Source organism: Festucalex cinctus, chromosome 19, assembly GCF_051991245.1.
Source record: "Festucalex cinctus isolate MCC-2025b chromosome 19, RoL_Fcin_1.0, whole genome shotgun sequence".
In the NCBI taxonomy this organism is placed as follows: Eukaryota; Metazoa; Chordata; class Actinopteri; order Syngnathiformes; family Syngnathidae; genus Festucalex; species Festucalex cinctus.
Window position 1 is genome coordinate 5,796,139 of NC_135429.1, and position 20,090 is coordinate 5,816,228.

Sequence of the window (20,090 nt, forward strand, 5' to 3'; positions counted from 1 at the left end):
CTACATGATTTAATGTCCAAGTTGCCTTTATTCGTTATTTTGTTCTTTATTCTGAACTTTAGAGCTTTTTGTACCGGCTGATATTTGTGCTGTGCTCTGCCGCCTTCTAGCGTAAGCTGGAGGAACAACATCTGGTGGGAGAAAAGTGGAAATGAGGTGTGTGTGTGGGGGGGGGAGGTTTTGGAAATTGAAGTAAAGGCAAGATTCTTTTTTTTTTGTACATATGTCTGGTTATTTATTCTCACGTGTCCCCTGAAAATTGCTGGTGCGTTAAAACTGTTTAAAATGTATTACATGCGTTTTTTGCACTAAAGCATCACCTGTCTGAATTAATACCAGGATGCTGTTGAATGGAGCTCGTAGTCTCCGCCCTCTTCCGTTGCCCCCGACCAGTGGCGTGTGTCGGGAGGCGTGGCCACGGTGGGCAGGCGTGTTTGGCAACAGGTTGCTCTGGCAGCGAGGAGCAGGAGGAGGCTCCGATAGTCCCCTTCGTCTCATCCCACCAGGACGCTTCGCTATATTTCCGTGCAGGTAAATTTGCTCATAATTACATGTTTAGTTGCTTCTAATTTAATGTTTAAAGTATGTCATTTTGATGTATTTTAGTCATGTTGTCACCGCGTAGTAAACAGGCGCAAAAACAGAAGATTCCCTGCTTTAATTGGATGGCAGCGCGTTGCGTAAATCGGATAAGGCGATGTTATTATAGCCACCCTAAGCTTTAAATGGGATACGACGGCGCTTAATGAGTGTTTACTTCTCTTTGCTTGTGGTTTCGACGCACACCGATACCGACTGACCGGACAGGTGGGTGTGACGCAATCGCCCCGCAGCAGATCGACAAACAGAATTAAGTTGTCTTAAAATCCTCGTGTCCTCCATGATCATCATTTTTCATGTGCTTTGATCTGTTTTTTTGCAGCCATAAATAATCCCGACCTTGAAAAAAAAAATTTTAAAACAAGGGGACACTTAATTTAGCTCACTTTGAGGTGGTTTTAATGAAGCTCAATTAGTATATTGTTGCTGTTTTGCACAAGGTTAGACTACTGACAAAAAGCAACAAAGGAATACAGTACTACAAGCGAGGATTGCTTCTCTAATGTGGCATTTTCCCTTTAATTGGAAAAACCACACATAAACAAGGCTGTGTGTGATTTTTTTTTTTTTGTCCTAAATCAATGTACTTAGAAAAAGATGCATCCATTTTGTAATGTGTTTATCTGACACAAAACCGCTTTCATTCCGCTTATTGATGCACATCATAGAGTAGCATTGAGATATTGTTATATCCCCAATCATAACAAATCACCCAAACATTGCAATGCAACGCTGTTGATACCAATAACAGTGTCATTCATTATCAGTCAACTCCTTGCTTCTCTTTCTTATTCCCTGGAGGAAATGCTCAGGCTGAGGATAGAAAGTAGAAGCAAGGCAAGGGGGCAGCTTGGCCTGTTAGTCAACATTCCCGCCTGGGTTGACAGTTGTTGCGCTGCTCCTGGTAGTCCATCAAGAAACCGAAGCAGACTGTCTCGCTCGTTCTCTGCATCCTTCCCACTTGTGAGGGTGCAGTCCCCCTCAGTGGCTGCCGTGTCCTCTTAATCACTCTGCATTCTATCCAAAGGCAAAGCACGCGCCACGCCGTGTGTAAAGGGACTGTCTGGAATCTGAGGAATTTTTTTTTTTTTTTTTTTTTTTTTTTTTTTTTTTTTTTTTTTACACTAACAGAGTGAAACAAAGGCTGACTTTGATTCCCAAGGTAATGTGTGTTACACTGTAACTGACCAGTTAGAGCAGGTTAGACTTCATTTCCTGTTGAGCGTCTGGGAATCCATTTTTGCAAAAGGAAATTAAGATCTGTTCCAGGGTCAAACTATCACCATCAGAAAAAAAAAGTATTCCCTCAATAATCTTGGCCACTTTCTGAGGGGTTTTGACCGGTTCTGAAGTTTTGCCATTATTGCCCGGTGAAGATGAGCATGTTTGTGCATGTGTTTAGCTGCCGCCACTCAAAGTCAACACACTCCGCTTGAGTGACTCCTTGGATAACAGTCTGCGAGGGGAGGCCCATTGCGGACATATACCCTTTTTTGTTGAACGCTCCACAGAGCCAGAACAATAGGGACGAGTATATTACCCCATCCCGGGTGTATGTCCTCTTCTTCCACTTTCGTTTTTATTAAACATATCAAGGAGTGCCACCTGCTTGTGAGTCATGCCATGAAACATAATACACAACAGTCATTGGCAGAAGTAAAGCTTTTTTTTTTGTTTTTGTTAAATTTTGGCATTACACTATGGAAAATCACAAGGGTTATTAATTGTGTTCATTAAAACTCCCGCGGTGCAAAAGCCTCATGAATGTCGTTAGTGATGTGAACCAAGTCTTAAAAGCTCCTAAAAACGGCGTAAGCATTTCTCTGGACCGCTCGAGTGGAAACAAGTCAGTTATCTAAACAGCAGTTGTGTTTGCTTGCGCGCGTGTGTTTATCGTGCCAACGGGAACTCGTGTACACTGAAATCGAGGTTGTTTTGGTGTGTGCGCAGAACACGCCCCGTGGGGGGGAAAGAGATCCAGTGGCATGAACACAAAACATTCCCATTAAGAAGGAATTTGAACCCGTGCTTTGAGAACAGTGTTTTCGAATTTCGAGAGATAGATTGATATGGTTTCTTCAGGGCCGATACCGATGCTAATTATTAGTCGTCAAGGAGGCCAATAACTAATATTTGAAGCCGATAATCACTTTTGGTAAAAAGGGGGAAAATATATTGGCGTTAAAATTCTTTAAAATACAAATGCCTATTTTATTTTTTTTAATTTTTTTTTACATTTTTTTTAGGCTCTTCAAAATAGTAGATTTAAAAAAATTATCTTAGACAATATACTTTATTTTAAATTTCTAAAAAATAAAAATGTTCATTGCGCTCCCAAACTTATCAGCAGGTCTTAAAAAATGAAATGGAAACTTAAAGAGGTAAATATAGCAGTCCCCCCCCCCCCAAAATTAAAACTAATCATCACAAACATCTTTGTTTTAATGTCAAACAAAACAAAAGGTTCAAGAAAAAAAAAAAGGTTAACCATTAAGTTGTTAAATTAATTAATTAATTAATGCGGAATTAATTAATGATTATTGATTATATAATCTTAGACAATATACTTCATTTAAATTTAAAAATAAATAAATAAATAAAAAAAGTTCGTGGAGCTCCCAAGGTTATCAGTACGTCGAAGAAGTAAATAGTACCATTGCTCTGTTTCCAAAATAAATAAATAAAAAAGAAATCTTAAACTTTCACATTTCTTGGTTTTAATGTCGAGCAAAAACAAAAGGTTCAGAAGGTTCCCAGGGTCAGCAGCTTCTCTTATTAAGTTAACTGAAAGTTTAAAAAAATGAGATGAAAATGGTTTTCATCAGATTTTGAAAAAAGGTCGATACCAATAATCATCAAAATGCTCATATCCCTACATATTTGACACTGTAAAAAATCCTCTGCGCACCACAAAACACAAAAAAAGTGTGCAGAACACGGAACACTCACCTCATTTGCATTTCCCTTTCACGCCAGGCTACCTGTGAGCCAACCAGGAAGCGGACATGAGCACCATCTCGGCCGACAGGAAGCCCCTCGTGGACTACGGCGTTCAGATCCGCTTCATCAAGGATCTGGACGACACGGGCGGCGCGCCGCCAGACAAATCCAAAGGAAGCAACGCCGCCTCGCCCCATCCCGCCAGCAAATACGGGGTGGCGGTGCGCGTTCAGGGGATCTCCGGGCAGCCGTACGTGGTGCTGAACGACGGCGCCAAGGGCGACTCGTACGGCGTGCAGCTCAACACGCCGGCCGCCGGCCCCGCAACGCCCTCGTCGCCGTACAAGAGTGCGCCCAAAAGCAACGGCGCGGCCGAGGTCACCAGCCCTCACGGCGCCGGCGTGAGTAACGCGCACTCCCCCGAGGATGAAGACGGCGAGATCTACCGGAGCCCATTGAGAAGACCTCCAGGCGACGGTCAGGCTGGGGGTCACGGGGATGAGGAGGTCAGGACCAAAGAGCCCCAAGTCAAAAAAGCGGCTGCGAGTGAAGCACACAAAGACCAGGATTGGAATAGTAAAGAAGAATACAATGAAGCCGGGTTGAAACCGGTCAAGGTGAACGCCGCTGGACCCAAGGGGTTCAAACAAAACGGGTTCACAGGGTCCTCTTCGAAATCCAAAAAGCAGGTTTCAGAATCTTCTACGGAGCCCTCTGCGTTTACAGACGAGAAACCGATCGACACCAACTCCCTCGCTCCCATCAATAAACTCATCAGTAAATTCAACAATAAGACCCCGGGTGGGACCCCCCAGAACAGGGGCCGGACGGGCGCCCGGCAGCAGCTCAAGTTTGACGAACGCAAACGCTCCAAAAGCCTGGACGCCCGCAAGGAAACTTCGCCGCCTTCGCCGACCTTCAATCCCTACGCTTCCCCTCTGCCTTCTGACTTATCGCGTCGTGACCCCGCACCACGGGAGGCCCCGCAGACCAGCTTCACATCACAGACAACGCACACTGCCAAGGAGGCATCTCCGGTCATAGCCAAAAAACCCGTAAGGTTCAGTAAAACGGTGATGGTTTCACTTATCAGCAGTTTTTCTAACGCGTCACTTTCCGCCTTCAAGGAGATACCGCCGAGGACCCAAAAAGTCGTCGGTGGTGGGGAGAAGGGTCAGGCCAAGCAAGCTATTTACAATGGTCTCAAAGAAGGGTAAGTAAGTCTGCAATGGCACCGGGATCGGACTTTGAGCAGGTAATCCACTCTAGGGTAATCCCCACCATCTGTTTGTCTCCCATCAGCACCAATGAAGCATCCTTAGAAAGTAAAACCAATATTGCCTACGATTCGACCAGCACCTTAAAGGTACGCACTCATTTTTCTTAGATATTAACTAACATATGACATAACATGCTCATTTTGTTGTATTCATGAACCCGACAGGTTTTAAGTTCTTATTTTTGCACAAAAGTCGGAAACTGAGTAGCTTTAGTCTGACTCTACCCAATATTTTCAGATTGTTAATCTCTTTCCAGCCATAGCTAGATTTGACACAAACATTTTAAAGGTTAAAAAAAAAGAAAAAGAAAAAAAAAAGACAGGTGTACTGTAGTGTACCATTTGAAATGCTTCGTGAGAAGAAATTAGCATATGTAGTTGATTTAGCTGCTAGCAAATCACAAATTCCTTAAAACTACTCTAGTTACGACTGTTTTAAACACGAGCCCTTTTGATTATTATATCATTCGATGCTTTTGATACAGCCACAGAGACCTTCTGTTAAGCTAACTAGCTAGTTCACTGATGCAATTATAAACCACTTAGGAAAAAGGCAAACTTAGCTGTTAGCATAGCACAAAATCATGAATCGAGGCTCGTTCTGACATCGTATATAATGTTGACATGTTATATTTTGCCGCGCTAGATGCTCCATAAGCAATTGTTCATCTGTTTTTGTTTCATGGTGTTACTTACAAAAGCCCACAAGATTTAGCTGTTAGCATAGCGCAAAATCATAAAACTGGGATTGCTAGGATACTCATTATGTTGTCCTGTTAAATTAAACCAGTCGTGAGTTTTGTGTGTCAGCGCGAAAATGTGTTAGTGTTATTTTTATTGCAGGCAAAAAAAAATCTTAAAGCTAATCAATTGACAGCTAACAATTGGCAAATAGCACGCCGGTGAGGTTTCGCATGTGGGTCAGAGTGTGTCTGGTGTAATGTTCTCCTAATGAAGCAAACAGATGGCTGGCAGCGTGTCCTCCTTTGTGACAAAATGAAGCAAGGCGCGCTATTTCACTCAGTCCTCTTTTGTCAGCTCACGCAACGATTTAAGGGCCGTGTCAACCCTGCCGCTCTTTACGATAAACCTCGCCGCCCCTCTTAGAAATGTGCCAGCTTTTCGGCATAAATCTCCATGCAAAGTCAGCCCCCTGATTATGTGTGTTATAGCCTTGTTGTGTTGTCGCCTGGTCGCTTGGCAACCAATGCCCGGTCATTGAGAGCCATTAATATTTAAGGTGGATTGGAACCCAGCACTTGCCATGGGGCTTTTCCCTACCACACGCGGGTCCTCGTGTTCTTTGTGAACGCCCACGCGGTTTTTGCATTTTTAATGTATCGATGTACTAATTACCAAAATGATGAAGTAGGCATTTGTGTTATGTAAAGTTAGATTATTAAAATGCATTTGCTTGAATTTTTTTTATTTTTTTTTGTAACTTGCACAAGACCACCCTATTCCTCGCAAGAGTTAGTCTTCCACCCCCCCTTCCTTGCAAGAATTTCTTGGTGACATTTGTTCCAGGGAACAAATTATTTTCATGATTTCCTGTGGGAATAAATAGATTGGGAGAACCTTGGGCATTCTTCTGTATTTCCATGCTCTTCATGTCTGTATGTTTCCCTGTGTGTGCGTGTTCACTGCAGTTTTGTGTTCTCCACTGACACTGTGGTTTGTTTGCCTGCCCCAATGATGCCAGAGTGTTAGGTTACACAACTTGTTTGCTTTTGTCTCCATTGTGTGACATCATGCTTGCTTATAACGCTGGAAAAAGAGCATTATCTTAGCTGGAGTTTTCCCAGTTTACACCCAGTGTTAGCTTTGAGTGCTTGCTATTCATTTGGATGCTGAAAATGTCATGCGCTGAGACTCCCCACAGTGTCCAATTACACAATAATAAAGTGGCTAAATTTGTTGCAAGGCACTTTTTTTGAAAAATAGATCTTAGGGGGATCGTGAAAGTCATGCAAACTGACAACACCGAACAGCCCTCGCTTTCATGGCAACACCTTAGCCCCGCCTCTGATCGCTATGGTAACAAAAGCTGTATTCCGCGTTTTAATGAGACTGAACCGCCCCCACAAAACTGAGTGATTTAAATCACCGATGGCAGACACCTTTCACTTAGGCAGCCGGGAATTGTTTTAAATCACAAAAAAAAATGCATGCCTCCTTTAAAAAAGAATAAAATAAATAAAAGCCAAAAATGAGTTGCTATGAGGAACAAAATAACTTTTTGTTTCAATGCTTGTGTATGTGGCTGTCATGAGTGTGCAGGAGGATAAGCGCTTGTATAGATCTCCTCCTGCAGTCTAGACAAATGGGGGCGGCAGTGGGCGAACGACACCTATGTGCACTCGGCAGCCGTGCGCGTGTGTTTGTCTTAACAAATTCACAGCACGCCGCCGGTCCGACCGGTTCGCCGCAAGAAACTAGGGCAAAGAAAAGAACCAAGGCAGATAATACAGAGCGAATAATGTATGTGCAAGGTTGACTTCCAGATTTCGACTGTGCGTTTGTTGTGTGCAGAAGGATGGAATCCAGAAGAAATTTAGCCTGGCGGCGCTTGAGGAGCAACTCGCTCACTGCAAGAAGCAACTGCAGCGAGCCCAGGAAGAGTAAGGATGGCGGTTGGATAGAATAGTACTCATATAACAGAAGGAATTTCTCAAATAAAATACCCCAACAAGCATTTAACTCACAAATCTATGGCTAAAAAAATGAAATGGCCCTTTCACGTGTGTACATGTAGGTTGGCTGAGGAGCGCATTGGTCGAGAGATGGCCGAGTCTCGCCAGCGTCTACAAGAAGATCAATTGGCCGAGCTCCAGGAGGCGCTCAGGAGGGTCTCGGAAACGGCGTCCCACCCCGACTCGCTGAGGACGGTATTGATGCGCAACCCTTTTTACATCATTTGAGTGGACGGGGAATCAAAACCAAACAATATTCCAACTGAATTAGAATGGAAATGTTCGTTAGAAAATGTAAAAGAAAAAGGGAAAAATATGGCACATGTAAATTGAAATTGATCACTTTAGCAGATTTCATCTGATAAAAATTGTATTATTTATTTGAACATAAACGTAAAAGTACAAATAGCACCAACATTTTTAGAAAAATGAAGGAAAAATATATAATGGAAACATAATTTGATGATTAAATAATTAAAATGTTGAATAAATGGAAATAAATAAAACCTTACAACGTAGTATTAGTAAACCAACAAATTTCCATATAGCGACGACATCTTAAAATAATTGCCTAAGTAATTTTTTTTCAGATTTTTCAATAAACAAAAAATGAACCATTTGCATCATGAGGAGATGATTTAGGCAAAAAAAATATTTTTTTGCAAAAAAAAAAAAAAAAAAAGTCTTAGGCAATTATTTTAAGAGGGTGAAGATATGTACCAATACCAAAAAATTAATTAAAAATACAGAATTTTTTTTAAAAAATAATTTTGAAAACAGGAAAAGTAAAATAAAAATTGAATAAAATACGCAAAAAATGAAAACACTGATTATGGCAATTTTTTTTTAGTGATACATTGGTGCGTAATTAATATCTTGGTTTAAAAAATTATTTTAAAAATCAAACAATATCAATAGTAAGAAAGGCAATTAAAGAAAAAACTATAATTTATTGATTAAAACAATGCACTATTTATAAAAAAATATGTTTTAAAAGTATTGCACAAAATACAAGTGATTTAATATATAAGTATAGAATGAAAAGCACAAATATGTAGCTGGAGCCCATCATAGCTGGCTTTGGGGATTAGGCGGGGTACATCCTAAACTGGTTGCCAGCCAATCGCAGGGCAGAGAAAAGTATTATAAGAATTTAACAAAAAATCAAGTGAATAAGAGAAAAAAAGAAAAAAATATCCACTAGATATACCGTAATAAGTAGCATATATTTATCTAAGTGTTTTTGTGGGTCGTCACTCAGGACGTGGCAAGCCTGCAGGCGGAGCTGGCGGAGGCGACGGCGCGGCGCCAACGTCAGGACGAGGCGCTGCGGCAGCGCGAGCGCGAGCTGACGGCCCTGAAGGGGGCGCTCAAGGAGGAGGTGGAGTGTCACGACCGCGAGATGGAGCTGCTCCGGGAGCAGTACGGCGTGGACATGAACAACCTCAGGAAAACCATGGAGCAACTCACACAGGTGCGACACCTTTTGCTGCAGCTTCGCCCGGCGTCATTCCGCTACTTTTGAGTCCAACGTCGGGCTCAGCTCGCCGCGCCTGCCGCGACTTAAAAGAGAATCCCGCCACTTGTGATCACCGCCGAGAACTTTTCAGAATTCTCCTTGCGGCGGATTTTTCGGGTTCGCCTTGCGTGCACTGTTTCTAGAATGTGTGAGGCCAAGTTTGAAGGCTGCATCGGAGGAGACGCGATGCGCGGCAAAAAGCACAGTCGGGGAGGACAAAGCGGCAGGCAGACTTTGAGAGTCGACACTTTTGACAGTTGCGCTTCTCGTTCATTTTTACATACGGTACAGGAAGCTGACGTCTGCCTGTGGAAGAAACATCAAACTTGGGCTGTATTTTAAAATCCTAACTATATGTGGCACGTATTGGTGGAACAGCGTGTTGCTCATTATCCAAGTTTATTATCGTACATTCTGCTCCAAGTAACTCAACTTGGGCAACCCAGTGGAACGAGTGTTTAGTTTCTGTCAAATATATTTCTTTTAATGCTGTAATTAATATTGTATGTTCCCCATCTCATTGTTTTTATTTTGTAATCTAATTTCTGTATTTTAGGTTTTTTAAAGAATTTTTTCCCCAATACTTGTGTATTTTTTTTTTTCAAATTTGTTTTCATTAAATACTTTAATATTTTTTATTTACAAATATTTGTGTATATTCTTTCCTATACTATTTCATGTCAATTTAGTTTGTCTGTTTTTCTTAATCTTGTCAAATATCAATATTTTTTGCCTTATTTTTTTCTCATTTTATTTTTTGTCAATAACTTATTTTGTCAAATATTTTGCAACTTATCTATTATTTGACGTGTTTGTATATTTGTTTTAAAAATAATTTCTCTTTTTGTTTTATTTTTAAAATAGTGTGCTTTTTTTCAGTTTTCATTGATTTTTTTTTCTCTATTTTAATCGTAATTACTTTGGGAAGATATTTTTAATTAACAGTTTTCTCTTTTTATAAAATGATTGTAATTTTTGCCAACAATATTCATTTTCCCCCATTTTTCCCCTGAATATCGTTATTTTTGTGAAGCATTTATTGCATGTTTTATCTCATCGGTTGTCACGGGTCACACTGTCATGTTTACTTTAAGTTTGACACAATTCCTCCTCTCGGAGAAATGGACTTAAAAAGATAAATATTTTTGCAGTAAGAGATTTGCTGTAATTTGTCAGTCACAGGAGCAGATTGAGGAGGAGCGCGAGCGCGTTAACGCGACCCTGGTGAGTCTGGAGGAGGAGCTGGACAGCTGCAGGGATCAAGGAGACCATTGGAAGTCGCAGCTGGACGCCACCTCGCAAGAGCTGCAGGAAGCGCAACAAAAGTGAGACTTGCTTGCATCATCCTCATAATCATCATCATCTTCTCTGTTTCGCACCACGTCAGTTTTTGAGCCTGTTATTACTCAAATGGTGAACTCCATTGTTAACAAAAACAGCAGAACATAAAATGTAGCTAATTACAAAAAATAATAATAATATTTTCTCCGTTTCCAAAGAGTCAGACATTTTTTTTTCCTTGTATGATTACATTTTTGTAAAAATTTGCATTTTTCTTGTAAAATCCCAACTTAATTCCCTTAAATGGTTTACTGGTAAATAAAAAAAAAACAGCCATTTCTTTAATTAGTCATGTTTAATTGAGATTTGTCTCAATATTGTGATCGTTTTCTCACCAAATTATAATTTTGACTTGATGTATTTTTTTTGTAAAAAAAATTACACTTTTTTTCTTTAAAAAAATCCCACATAGAATTATATTTTTAATTACCCATTTGCTAAGCAAAACAGCAGCCCTTATTGCTATTCTTATTTAGAATTAAAAAAAGTTTTGTTTTTTTTTATTACCAAATTTTACTCATAAAATCTATTTTTCTGAATTCCACTTAAAACTCTTTGCCTTTACTCATAAACTAGCCATAAACAAATAGTTGTGCAATAATCTGTGCAGTATCATCATATATTCCATTATATATTCCGTGTTATCTTTCGGAGCGGGCCTTTATGTACATTTGCTGTTTACTTCATCCAGTAGGTTGTCATAACACAACTGCAGCCTTGGCCCAACATCAAGCAAATTCTCGATTTGAAGCTTTTCTTTTTTTTGTCCATTTTTAATGTCCCACAGTTCAAAACATCATCAGTAGTAATGTTAATTCTACCCTTTTCTTGGAGTCTCCTCTAGTTCTCTTCTATTTTTAACACCTGCACTTTTCATCCGGCAGGTCGGGGACGCGCTCCGCCAGTCACATGTGAGAAGAGAACGCGTTTGGCTTTGCGTAGATGTAGTTTTAAATCAGATGAGCTGTATTTTAGACATTTTCCTTTTTTTTTTTTTTTATGTGTGCGAGTGTTGAGCCCCTTGAGTTACTCACTGCAATCACAAACCCAATCCCCCCAAAAATTCTTTTTATATTGAATAAAAATCAACAGGTAAGTGACTATGGACCGACAGCTTCAACCCTTTTGTGCTGCAACCTTAAAGGAGACATAATATTATTATTATGATATATTTATTATTCCCATAATATGTCCCCTTTAAATATGCAAGTTTTTTTGTGGTCTTGCAGTGTGCATGTTGCGTTTAGCTGGCTTCTTTTTGCCGCGAGCGTCTTCCCTAACCGTGTTGTTCTTGCTCATACGCCCGCAGGCTTCTTAAGTGTCATTTGGAGAAAGAAGAATTTGAGAGCAAACTGAAGGAAGTAGTCCAGGACGCGCAACTTGCCGCGCACAAGCAGCACTCGCCCTCGTCGACCGAGGTGATACAAAAATGATGACCTCATACCTGGAACAATATTCTTAATTCATTAGTATCACTATTTGGCAAGCCTGATACTGATACTGGTTCTTCAGGAGCTTCAGCGTTGCCATGACGATCTGCGGCAGGCCCGCCTGGCGGCGGACGAGCAGAGGGACGCCCTCCGCGACAAGAGCGAGACCCTTGAAGTCCTGAGGAGGGAGAGCGGCGAGCGCGAGGCCAAGCTGCTGGCGCAGATCGCCGACATCAAGACGGAGAAGGCCGAGCTGGAGAAGGCCCTCCAAAAAGCCAAAGAGGTCACAAACACCGTTTGAATCCAAATTCCATGCATCACATTCTTCTGTTTTTAAGTGATAATATCTCGAATAGACAACTCCTTGTGTAGTAACGATTAAAATCATAGTTGAGAGAAATGCGACAGTTAATGCTCAGCTGAGCCCATTTATACTCATTTGATAACTAAAAGGGCAGGACCTATTGAAGGATTTTTTTTTTTCCCTTTTTTGTCTAAAAAAATAAAATATATATATACATATATATTATCATTATTGCAAAATTAAGTGTTTATCATTAAATATTTGCAAATTCAATATTTTATTTTTTTTTTTTAGAAAATTTGTTCTTCATATCTATTAATAAAAAATAAAAAAAAAGTTTGAAAGATTTTTTTTCTCATTAAAATTTGTCTTAATTTTGTATATTTTTCTCTTAATATGGGTTTTTTTGGAGGGGGAAATGGGATTTTTTTTTCCCGTACAAAAAAATTAACACAAACGTTTTTTTTTTTTTTTTTTTTTTTAAATAAACAAAATTGTATATCCTCCCCACCCCCACATACTATCATGTTTTTCTTTAAATATTAGGACATTTTCTCGTAAATGTTATTTTATTTATCTTTTGTTTTGTAATATTTTCCTCACATCATTTTTCAGATAATTCAGACTCTTAATCGAACAAAATTTCTCAGAAAATTACAACTTCTTGTCACAAAATTCTATTCTTTCCTGTCATGTTTTATGTTTCATATTCTCTGAATATTACAATTTTTAGTCATAGAATTTTTGGTCTTTCTTGTAAAACTCTGATCTGATTGCAGTGAAATTATTTTTCACTAATAATAATATTAGTTTTTTTTCCCCTCATCCAATAGATTTTTTTCCTCTCATAAAATTGTAGAATATTACAATGTTTTTCTCATAATATTAACAACATATTTCTGTTCCCTTGTTACATTTTCTTCCAAATACTTTGGATGGATGGACATGTATTGTGCCTCATCTACCTTAATTGATAGCATTTTTTGGCTGCCGAGTTCATGTGCCATAAATCGTAATATATAAAGTATGTAAATGCACAAGATGTGGTTTACTGACCGAGAGAACGATTTGTGTTTGGTGTGCAGGCCTCTTCGTCTTCTTCTGTGGTTGATCACAGCGCCAACATGGATCTTCAGGAAACAAACACTCGCCTCAGAGAGAGGATCGCCCGCATGGTACTTGCTGCAGTAATGTACAATGACAACAGCAGCAACTAAAACACTGCAGAGCGGCACCCACAACACGCACACACATTATGTAAATGGACATACTGTACAATAGAAAAACAAACAGCCTCCCACACACACTCTATTTGCAACCCTGAATGAAGCCTGGGAAATAATCCCCCTCTTGGATGGCAAATAATCTTGTGTTAGTAAAATAATACATAGCAAAAACAGATTAAGAACACATCAAGTCAGTGAAAATGACACAAAAATAGCGAATAACACTTTTGCTTTACATTGAAATTTGCATGTGGAGAATCAATATTATTAATATTAATAGTACGGTATATATATGTTGGTAAAAGCCTTCTTTTTCTCCATTGTGGAAAAATAAATGCAGCTAATTCTAACAGCAGGACATATGGAAGCTCCTAAACAAATGCATATTTTTTTATTCTTGTGATATTTGTGCTTATCACCCAAATAGGAGTTTCATGATGAAACTGCTATATTTTTCTCACAATGCTACAACTTTTCTTCAGAATATTCTGACTTCATTTCTGTTTTAAAACAAAACTAAAATTATGCATTCCATCTTGCTGTTTTTTTTTTCCCTCCATAAGTGTCATTATTGGTAATATTTATTTACGGTATTTATTTTTTAATTCTAAAAATCATGATTTTTTTTTTCCCCCTCTCCCCAACATTTTTTTAAATTAGACATTTATTTTATGGCAAAATCAAAATGTTCTTTTAATGTTATTCTGACTTAACTCATCAAATTAGAGTTATTCGTGTAAAGTTGTAACATTACAATTATTTTCCTCATAATATATAGTACTGTAAAAAATAAAAAAAAATAAAAATATTTCATGTACTACTACAACTTTTTTTTTTCTATAGTACTGTGATTTTTCTCCATTAAAAATACTTTGAATTCGTTACCCTAAACATGTTTTTTTTTGTTGTTGTAAATTTTCAAATAATTTCTAGCAAAATTGTCCTTAATATAAAATTCGGACTAATTTCAACTTAGACCAAAAGTTTTTTGTCAGTTCCAGTGTATTCCTTGCAATATCTTTTTTCCCCCCTCAAACAAACATTAGATGACTTCAAATGCTTACCTCATGTCATAAGCAACTTGAAACAAGGACCAATGCGGCTCCCTGCAGCGGCTGCACTCCAGCGCGGCCCGAAGCCCCGAGGCCGAGGAGGCGATGGAGGCCCTGGAGGACGAGAACCGCTCCCTCAAGTCCCAGCTGGACGAGGCCAAGCGAGGGGCGTCGCGCCTGGCCAAGGAGCGGGACGAGCTGAGCCGCCGCCTGGAAGAGCGGGACCTTGAGCGCGAGGCCCTGCGGCGGGGCAAGGGCGACCTGGAGGAGCAGAAGCGGCTCCTGGACCGAGCGCTGGAGAAGATCAACAAAGAGGTTTGGTGCGCCGTGTTTTTCGAGTCGGCTCGCGTCCGGGTTAATTTGAACTTCCTGTGGTTGTAGATGGAGGCGGTGATGGGCGACTCGCGTCAGTCGATGGCCGCACTGCAGACGCAACTGGACGAGTACAGGGAGCGCTCCAGGAAGGACTTGTTGGAGGCCCAACGCAACAACAAGGACAGGATGGCCGAGCTGCAGAGGGCCCAGAGCAACCTCAAAACTCAGCAGGACGAGGTCACAACTGCACTTCTTACATATTCCATTTTTTTTTTTTTTGTGTGTAAGATGTGACTTCTTCGCCCGATTGACACGCTCGCCTTCATCTTCAGGTGTCGCGGCTGAAGAAGGAGCTGCTGAGCTGCAGCGAGGAGCGAGACGGCGCTCAGCTGGAGCGAGACCTCCTCAGCAACCGCCTCAAGCACTTGGAGAGCGAGCTGGAGTCGCAGAAGGGAACGCATACGGATCGCATCCGCGAGATCAGGGGCCTGGAGGTGAGAGGTCAAATGGGTAGTATTTAAAGTATTTAAAACTTGAATTTTACTTGTAACATTATGCAAATATTTTTCAGCTACGAATTTAAGACTTCTACATTTAACCTCATGATGTTTTCCGCTTTTTTCTTTTTTTTTTTATATGTCAGAATATTATCATTTTTTCCCCCCCTCATTTTCATTTTGTGGTCAGAATATATATATTTTTTTCTCCTAATTTTCCTTTTTTTTTCTTGAATATGCAAATTTTCTGTAACGTAAAGTTTTCAAGGTTTTATTTTTAATTTATTTTAAAAAAAAAATAAAATTCCATATTTTTTTCCCAATAAACACTGCTTTTTCAACAAGAACCAAAATACACCAAATATTTTTCATGTAAAAGTACTTTTTTATTTTTTTTATTTTTATTTTTTTTAAGCACGTGATGTGATTTTATTTATTTATCATTTATTTAGTAATTTATTCCACTTATTGCCTTTTTTTCCCTCTTGAATATACAACTTTTTTTTTTTTTAACACGAGGATTTTTCTCAGGTGTTCCACACATAATAAAATGAAATTCCATATTTTTTCTTGCTAAAGATGTTTTTTCCACAACAATTATTTTTTTTAAAATGTGAATTTTTATTTTGTTACATGTGAAGTTTTTTTTTATACTCTAGAATGTACAACTTTAACACAAAAATGTAATGTTTTCTTCCCAATAATGATTTTTATCCTAAAAAAAAAAGAGAAAAAGTTTCTAGTTAAATTAAGATTATTTTTTTTTAACAAAATTGTCTTTTTCTCTTATAATATGATGAATTAATATATATTTTTAATACAACTTTTTTTTCCTTATAACATTGTCTTTTCCTCCCTGTAAATTTCACAAATCCCTCTCATAAAATGTTTCTGAGAATATTAGCACATTTCCCTCAAAAGATTACACATCTCTCATCTTACCTCCAATTTGTAAACGAGCCAACTGCACAGTTTGAAGACGCGCAATACATTAGAGTTCCTCTCTATAGGCTCCACCTCCTATCTGTAGTTAAGTAAATCAGTACCCCTGGACACTATTTGTGAAGTGTCATGTATGTTATCAGGATAAAATCAAGACTCTGGAGATCGAGTTGGACGAGGAGCGCAGCAGCGTGGAGCTTTTGAACGATCGCATCACACGCAGTCGAGATCAGGTCACACAACAGCTTCTCGAACGTCATCTTATTTGCAAAAATTCCGTCGTTGACCTCCACCTTTTGACCTTTCAGGTGGACCAGCTCCGCTCCGAGCTGATGCAGGAGCGCTCGGCTCGACACGACCTGGAGATGGACAAGAGTGCCATCGAGAGGCAGGTGAGCGAGGAAAAGATGGCCGACTGGCCATTTATTTGGCCTCGTTTCCTCACGTGCGTGCGTGCGCTTATCTTGGACTCGTGCAGGTGAAGGAGCTGAAGTCCCGCGTGGCCGACATGGAGGGACAGAGCCGCCCCTCGGCCGGAATCGCCGTGCTGGAAAGCAAAATTCAGGAGCTGGAGGAGAGGCTGCGCAGTGAAGAACGGTAAAAAATACATAAATGGATCCGAGCTCTCTGTGTGACAATAACAATCATTTTTTTATGCGCTCAGAGAGAAAAGCAGCATCCAGGCTTCTCAGAGGCGAAGCGAGAGGAAACTGAAGGAGGTCAACGCCACGCTAGACCAGGAGAGGATCCAGCATGTCGAACAAAAGGATCAGGTAAAAAAAAAAAAAAAAATACTTCACATATTTCGCCCATTATAGCAATAAAAAGTTAATATTTTGTCTATAATTAATTTGATACTTTCATTATTTTTCACGTACAATTATTATCTTTAAAAACACATTTTGCAACTTGCTGTCGACTGAAAATGACATCACAAGGGCTCAGGTAACCAATCACAGCTCACCTGTTTTCCAGGTTTGGTCATGTGACATTCACAAGCTGAGCTGTGATTGGTTTGACTGCCAAAAATGGCTAAATAACTAAAGTATCCCTTTAAAACTCTTATTTTCTCATGTAAATGTAAGGTGGCAATATGTATCTTGCGATAAAAGTGATTCTGTGTCGTTAAAGGTAACGTGGAGTCCCACAAGGGTCGATCCTTGGGCCAAAATGATTTTTTGTACTTGAATTTGTATCTAAATCTGTCAATTGCGTTCTTTTTGCAGATAACACAATCTTTTTTCTTTTCTTTTTTTTTTTTCTGTTCGGGAACCACTTAAAAGATTTGATTATCAACGTAGAATGTGAAATGAAATTGGTTTAAAAAAAATGGTTTGACCTGAATAAGTTATCTTTAAATATAAGTAAAGTTTCCCCATGTAAAACTGTGCTATTGCTACTATTATTTTTGTGCTATTCAGACTTTGTCCTCATAAAATTGATGATTTTGTCCTAAAATTATGGCTTTTTCTTTTCCTTTTTACATTTGTTGGAGTATTGGTATTGTTTTTTTTCTGCTTGTAAAATTTATATTTTCCACTTTTTCTTCCATTGTCGTTTAAAATTAATATTTTTTGTGTGGACATTTAGGCTGTTGCTTTTTTCTTCATACTCTTGCAAAATCTTTTGCTGGTAAAAAAAAATGTAGATTTTGCACGAGTAAATGATTTTTATTACTCATGAAATGAAGCAGTACAAATATTTTCCTTGCAAAATCACAAATCAATTTTCCAAAAACGACACCCGTGACCAAATGGCCACCAGCTGTTCACGTGTGATGTGAACTCTTCCCTCTCTTCACCGTTTCCCCTCTGACCTTTTTGCCCGCAGCTGACCCTGCGCGTGAAGGCTCTGAAGCGGCAGGTGGACGAGAGCGAGGGGGAGGTGGAGCGTCTGGAGGGAGTCCGCAGGAAGGTCCTGCGAGATCTGGAGGAGCAGCAGGAGCTGCAGGAGGCGCTGCAGGCCAAAGTCACCGCCCTGGAATCGGAATTGAAGTATGTACCATCCATTATTGTGACCATTATTTCTGTTTTTTTATTTTTTTTATTTTTTTTTATTATTATTATATTTTTTCCCGAAAAAAAAAATCAGACGGAAGGCGCAGCACTCCCATCGCAGCGCTTTGGCCACGTTGAGCTCCGAGGACGACGACGCTTTCTTGAGCGAGAGCCACCACCAAGGCTCCAACTGTTAATAATAATCTGGCAAAAGTCTCAGGCTCACTGATTTTATTTTGAGTCGAGCAGCGCAGAGGTTACCCGGTTAATGAGGTCACATTCAGCTGCGACCACACCTCACTTTTCTTTTCTTTTTTTTTTTGCGACAGACTTTGAAGTGTACTTTTCACAAATGGTTTACTGTGTTGTTGCTACTGTGTTAATGCGTGACAAGGGTCATGTCCCAGTGTTAAAAATTCCCAATGTTTCTCGTAAGTTTGTGTTTTTCTCCTTTCTTTTTTAATAAATAAGAGCATTTTTTTTAAATAAATGTGATTAGAACTTTTTTTCTTGTAAAATCCAAATAACTTATTGAGAATATTTGCTCATCATTTTTTTTCCCTTGTCAAACTTCCATTCAACCACCCAATTGGGTATTTTTTTTCCTCACAAGATCTTTATTCTTTTTTCAGCAGATTTATGACTTCTTACACGATCTCACAAAGTTGCGTCTTACTCAAAAAAATCATGCACATTTTTCTGATAGAATTTTCAACTTTATTCTCCAATTTATTATTATTGTTTTGTCCTTGTAAGAATGACTATTTCTCGTAAATTACATTCCTCCCCCGCTGTTATTTTTTAAATTTAAATATCCTATTTCGTATCAGAGAATACAAATGTATTGTCTTTAAATTACAGCTTTTTTTTCTTGCAAAGTTATGCTTTTACCTACCGAAAATTTACAGACTTACAACTTTTTTTTTTTCTTGATAAGATCCTTATAATTTTTAGCACATTTTTATTTATCTCACAAAATTGGATCTGCTTAATTGTGAAATCTTCAAAATGTCACCTTTTCTCCACCCAATATTCATGCGACATTGAGATTTTTCTAGAAAATTACATTTTTTTCCTTTTTTTTTTTTTTTTTATCTAAAGCTATTTTTCCCCACCAAAGTCAAGACTTTTTTTTCCCTCATGAATTAGTGATTTTTTTTTCATAAAATCTCCCCCACCCCTCCCACATTTTATTTTTTTATTTTTTACTTTTGAATTTTTGATATTGTCTCGTAAATGACATATTTTTACTCATGAAATCTTGATTTGTTTTTCCTTTAAATGGAGACATTTTTCTCTCACAAAATTCCACCTTTTAACATTTCTTGTATTTAATGTTTTGCTTGCAAAACCCCCCCCATCTCTGTCAGGACTGTTTAGCTGTTGGTTGTATGTGTTCATGCATGTAAAAAATTTAGCTCTCAGTGTTTGTTTTTGTATTGAAAGTGAAGTGATATTTTTTTTATGATACAATTTAAATGTGACTATACTGGGCATTTTCAGTCATCTGAGCCTATACTGGATATTTGCTGTGTATATTATTCAAGACAATCACACTGTTCACACATCAGCACTGTGACTCTAATTCTATTTTGGACCCAAATATGAAATGTGAGTTTTCATTGAAGAGATGGAGGTCGCCCCAGCACGTTTGTTTGTATGCTGCTTCTGTATTGCACATGCTTGCGCCTTTTTGTACATGACATTATTTGAGTGATTTTGCTTTTTTTTTTTTCCCTGTCCTGAATCATATTTAGAAAGTTTTAAAATGTGTTTTATCTGTGCGATAAATTGCTGCAGATTTATGAGGTCAATTTTGACTAATAAAAACAGGTTTAAGTCATCTAGTTTTTCTCTCTTTTGTTTGTTTGGGTGCTCTATTTGGGGCGAGTTGTAATCCGTAATTAACTTCACGGTAATTACTCAAGACATCAAGCTGCCGTAAGGAGGGTTCA

At 38.9% G+C, this 20,090-nt stretch overlaps 1 protein-coding gene across 5 annotated transcripts; it reads left to right on the forward strand.

The window, feature by feature from the left end:
- Window positions 1-25: 25 nt before the first annotated feature.
- On the forward strand, window positions 26-19,978 carry cgnb (cingulin b). 5 transcript variants are annotated; one of them, XM_077507062.1, is made up of 22 exons: window positions 26-156; window positions 340-531; window positions 3,577-4,595; window positions 4,668-4,753; window positions 4,843-4,906; window positions 7,352-7,440; window positions 7,575-7,707; window positions 8,774-8,986; window positions 10,208-10,356; window positions 11,257-11,283; window positions 11,682-11,790; window positions 11,885-12,085; window positions 13,192-13,281; window positions 14,445-14,699; window positions 14,766-14,936; window positions 15,032-15,193; window positions 16,282-16,371; window positions 16,447-16,530; window positions 16,617-16,735; window positions 16,803-16,911; window positions 17,969-18,132; window positions 18,230-19,978. In XM_077507062.1, exons 3-22 carry the CDS (start codon window positions 3,606-3,608, stop codon window positions 18,330-18,332), a joined length of 3,408 nt encoding a protein of 1,135 aa, XP_077363188.1. In that variant the 5' UTR covers window positions 26-156; window positions 340-531; window positions 3,577-3,605; the 3' UTR covers window positions 18,333-19,978. The 5 variants fall into 5 exon arrangements, with proteins under 5 accessions (XP_077363188.1, XP_077363190.1, XP_077363189.1 ...); XM_077507064.1 differs by having other exon boundaries at window positions 10,214-10,356; XM_077507063.1 differs by having other exon boundaries at window positions 7,355-7,440.
- Window positions 19,979-20,090: the final 112 nt, after the last annotated feature.

Bases quoted from the DNA above. Each gene is read 5' to 3' on its own strand.
- cgnb (XM_077507062.1), top strand. From the start codon at position 3,606: ATGAGCACCATCTCGGCCGACAGGAAGCCCCTCGTGGACTACGGCGTT. The intron at 14,700-14,765 runs GTTTGGTGCGCC...CTGTGGTTGTAG, and splicing joins TGGAGAAGATCAACAAAGAG to ATGGAGGCGGTGATGGGCGA. The intron at 16,531-16,616 runs GTGAGCGAGGAA...GGACTCGTGCAG, and splicing joins AGAGTGCCATCGAGAGGCAG to GTGAAGGAGCTGAAGTCCCG.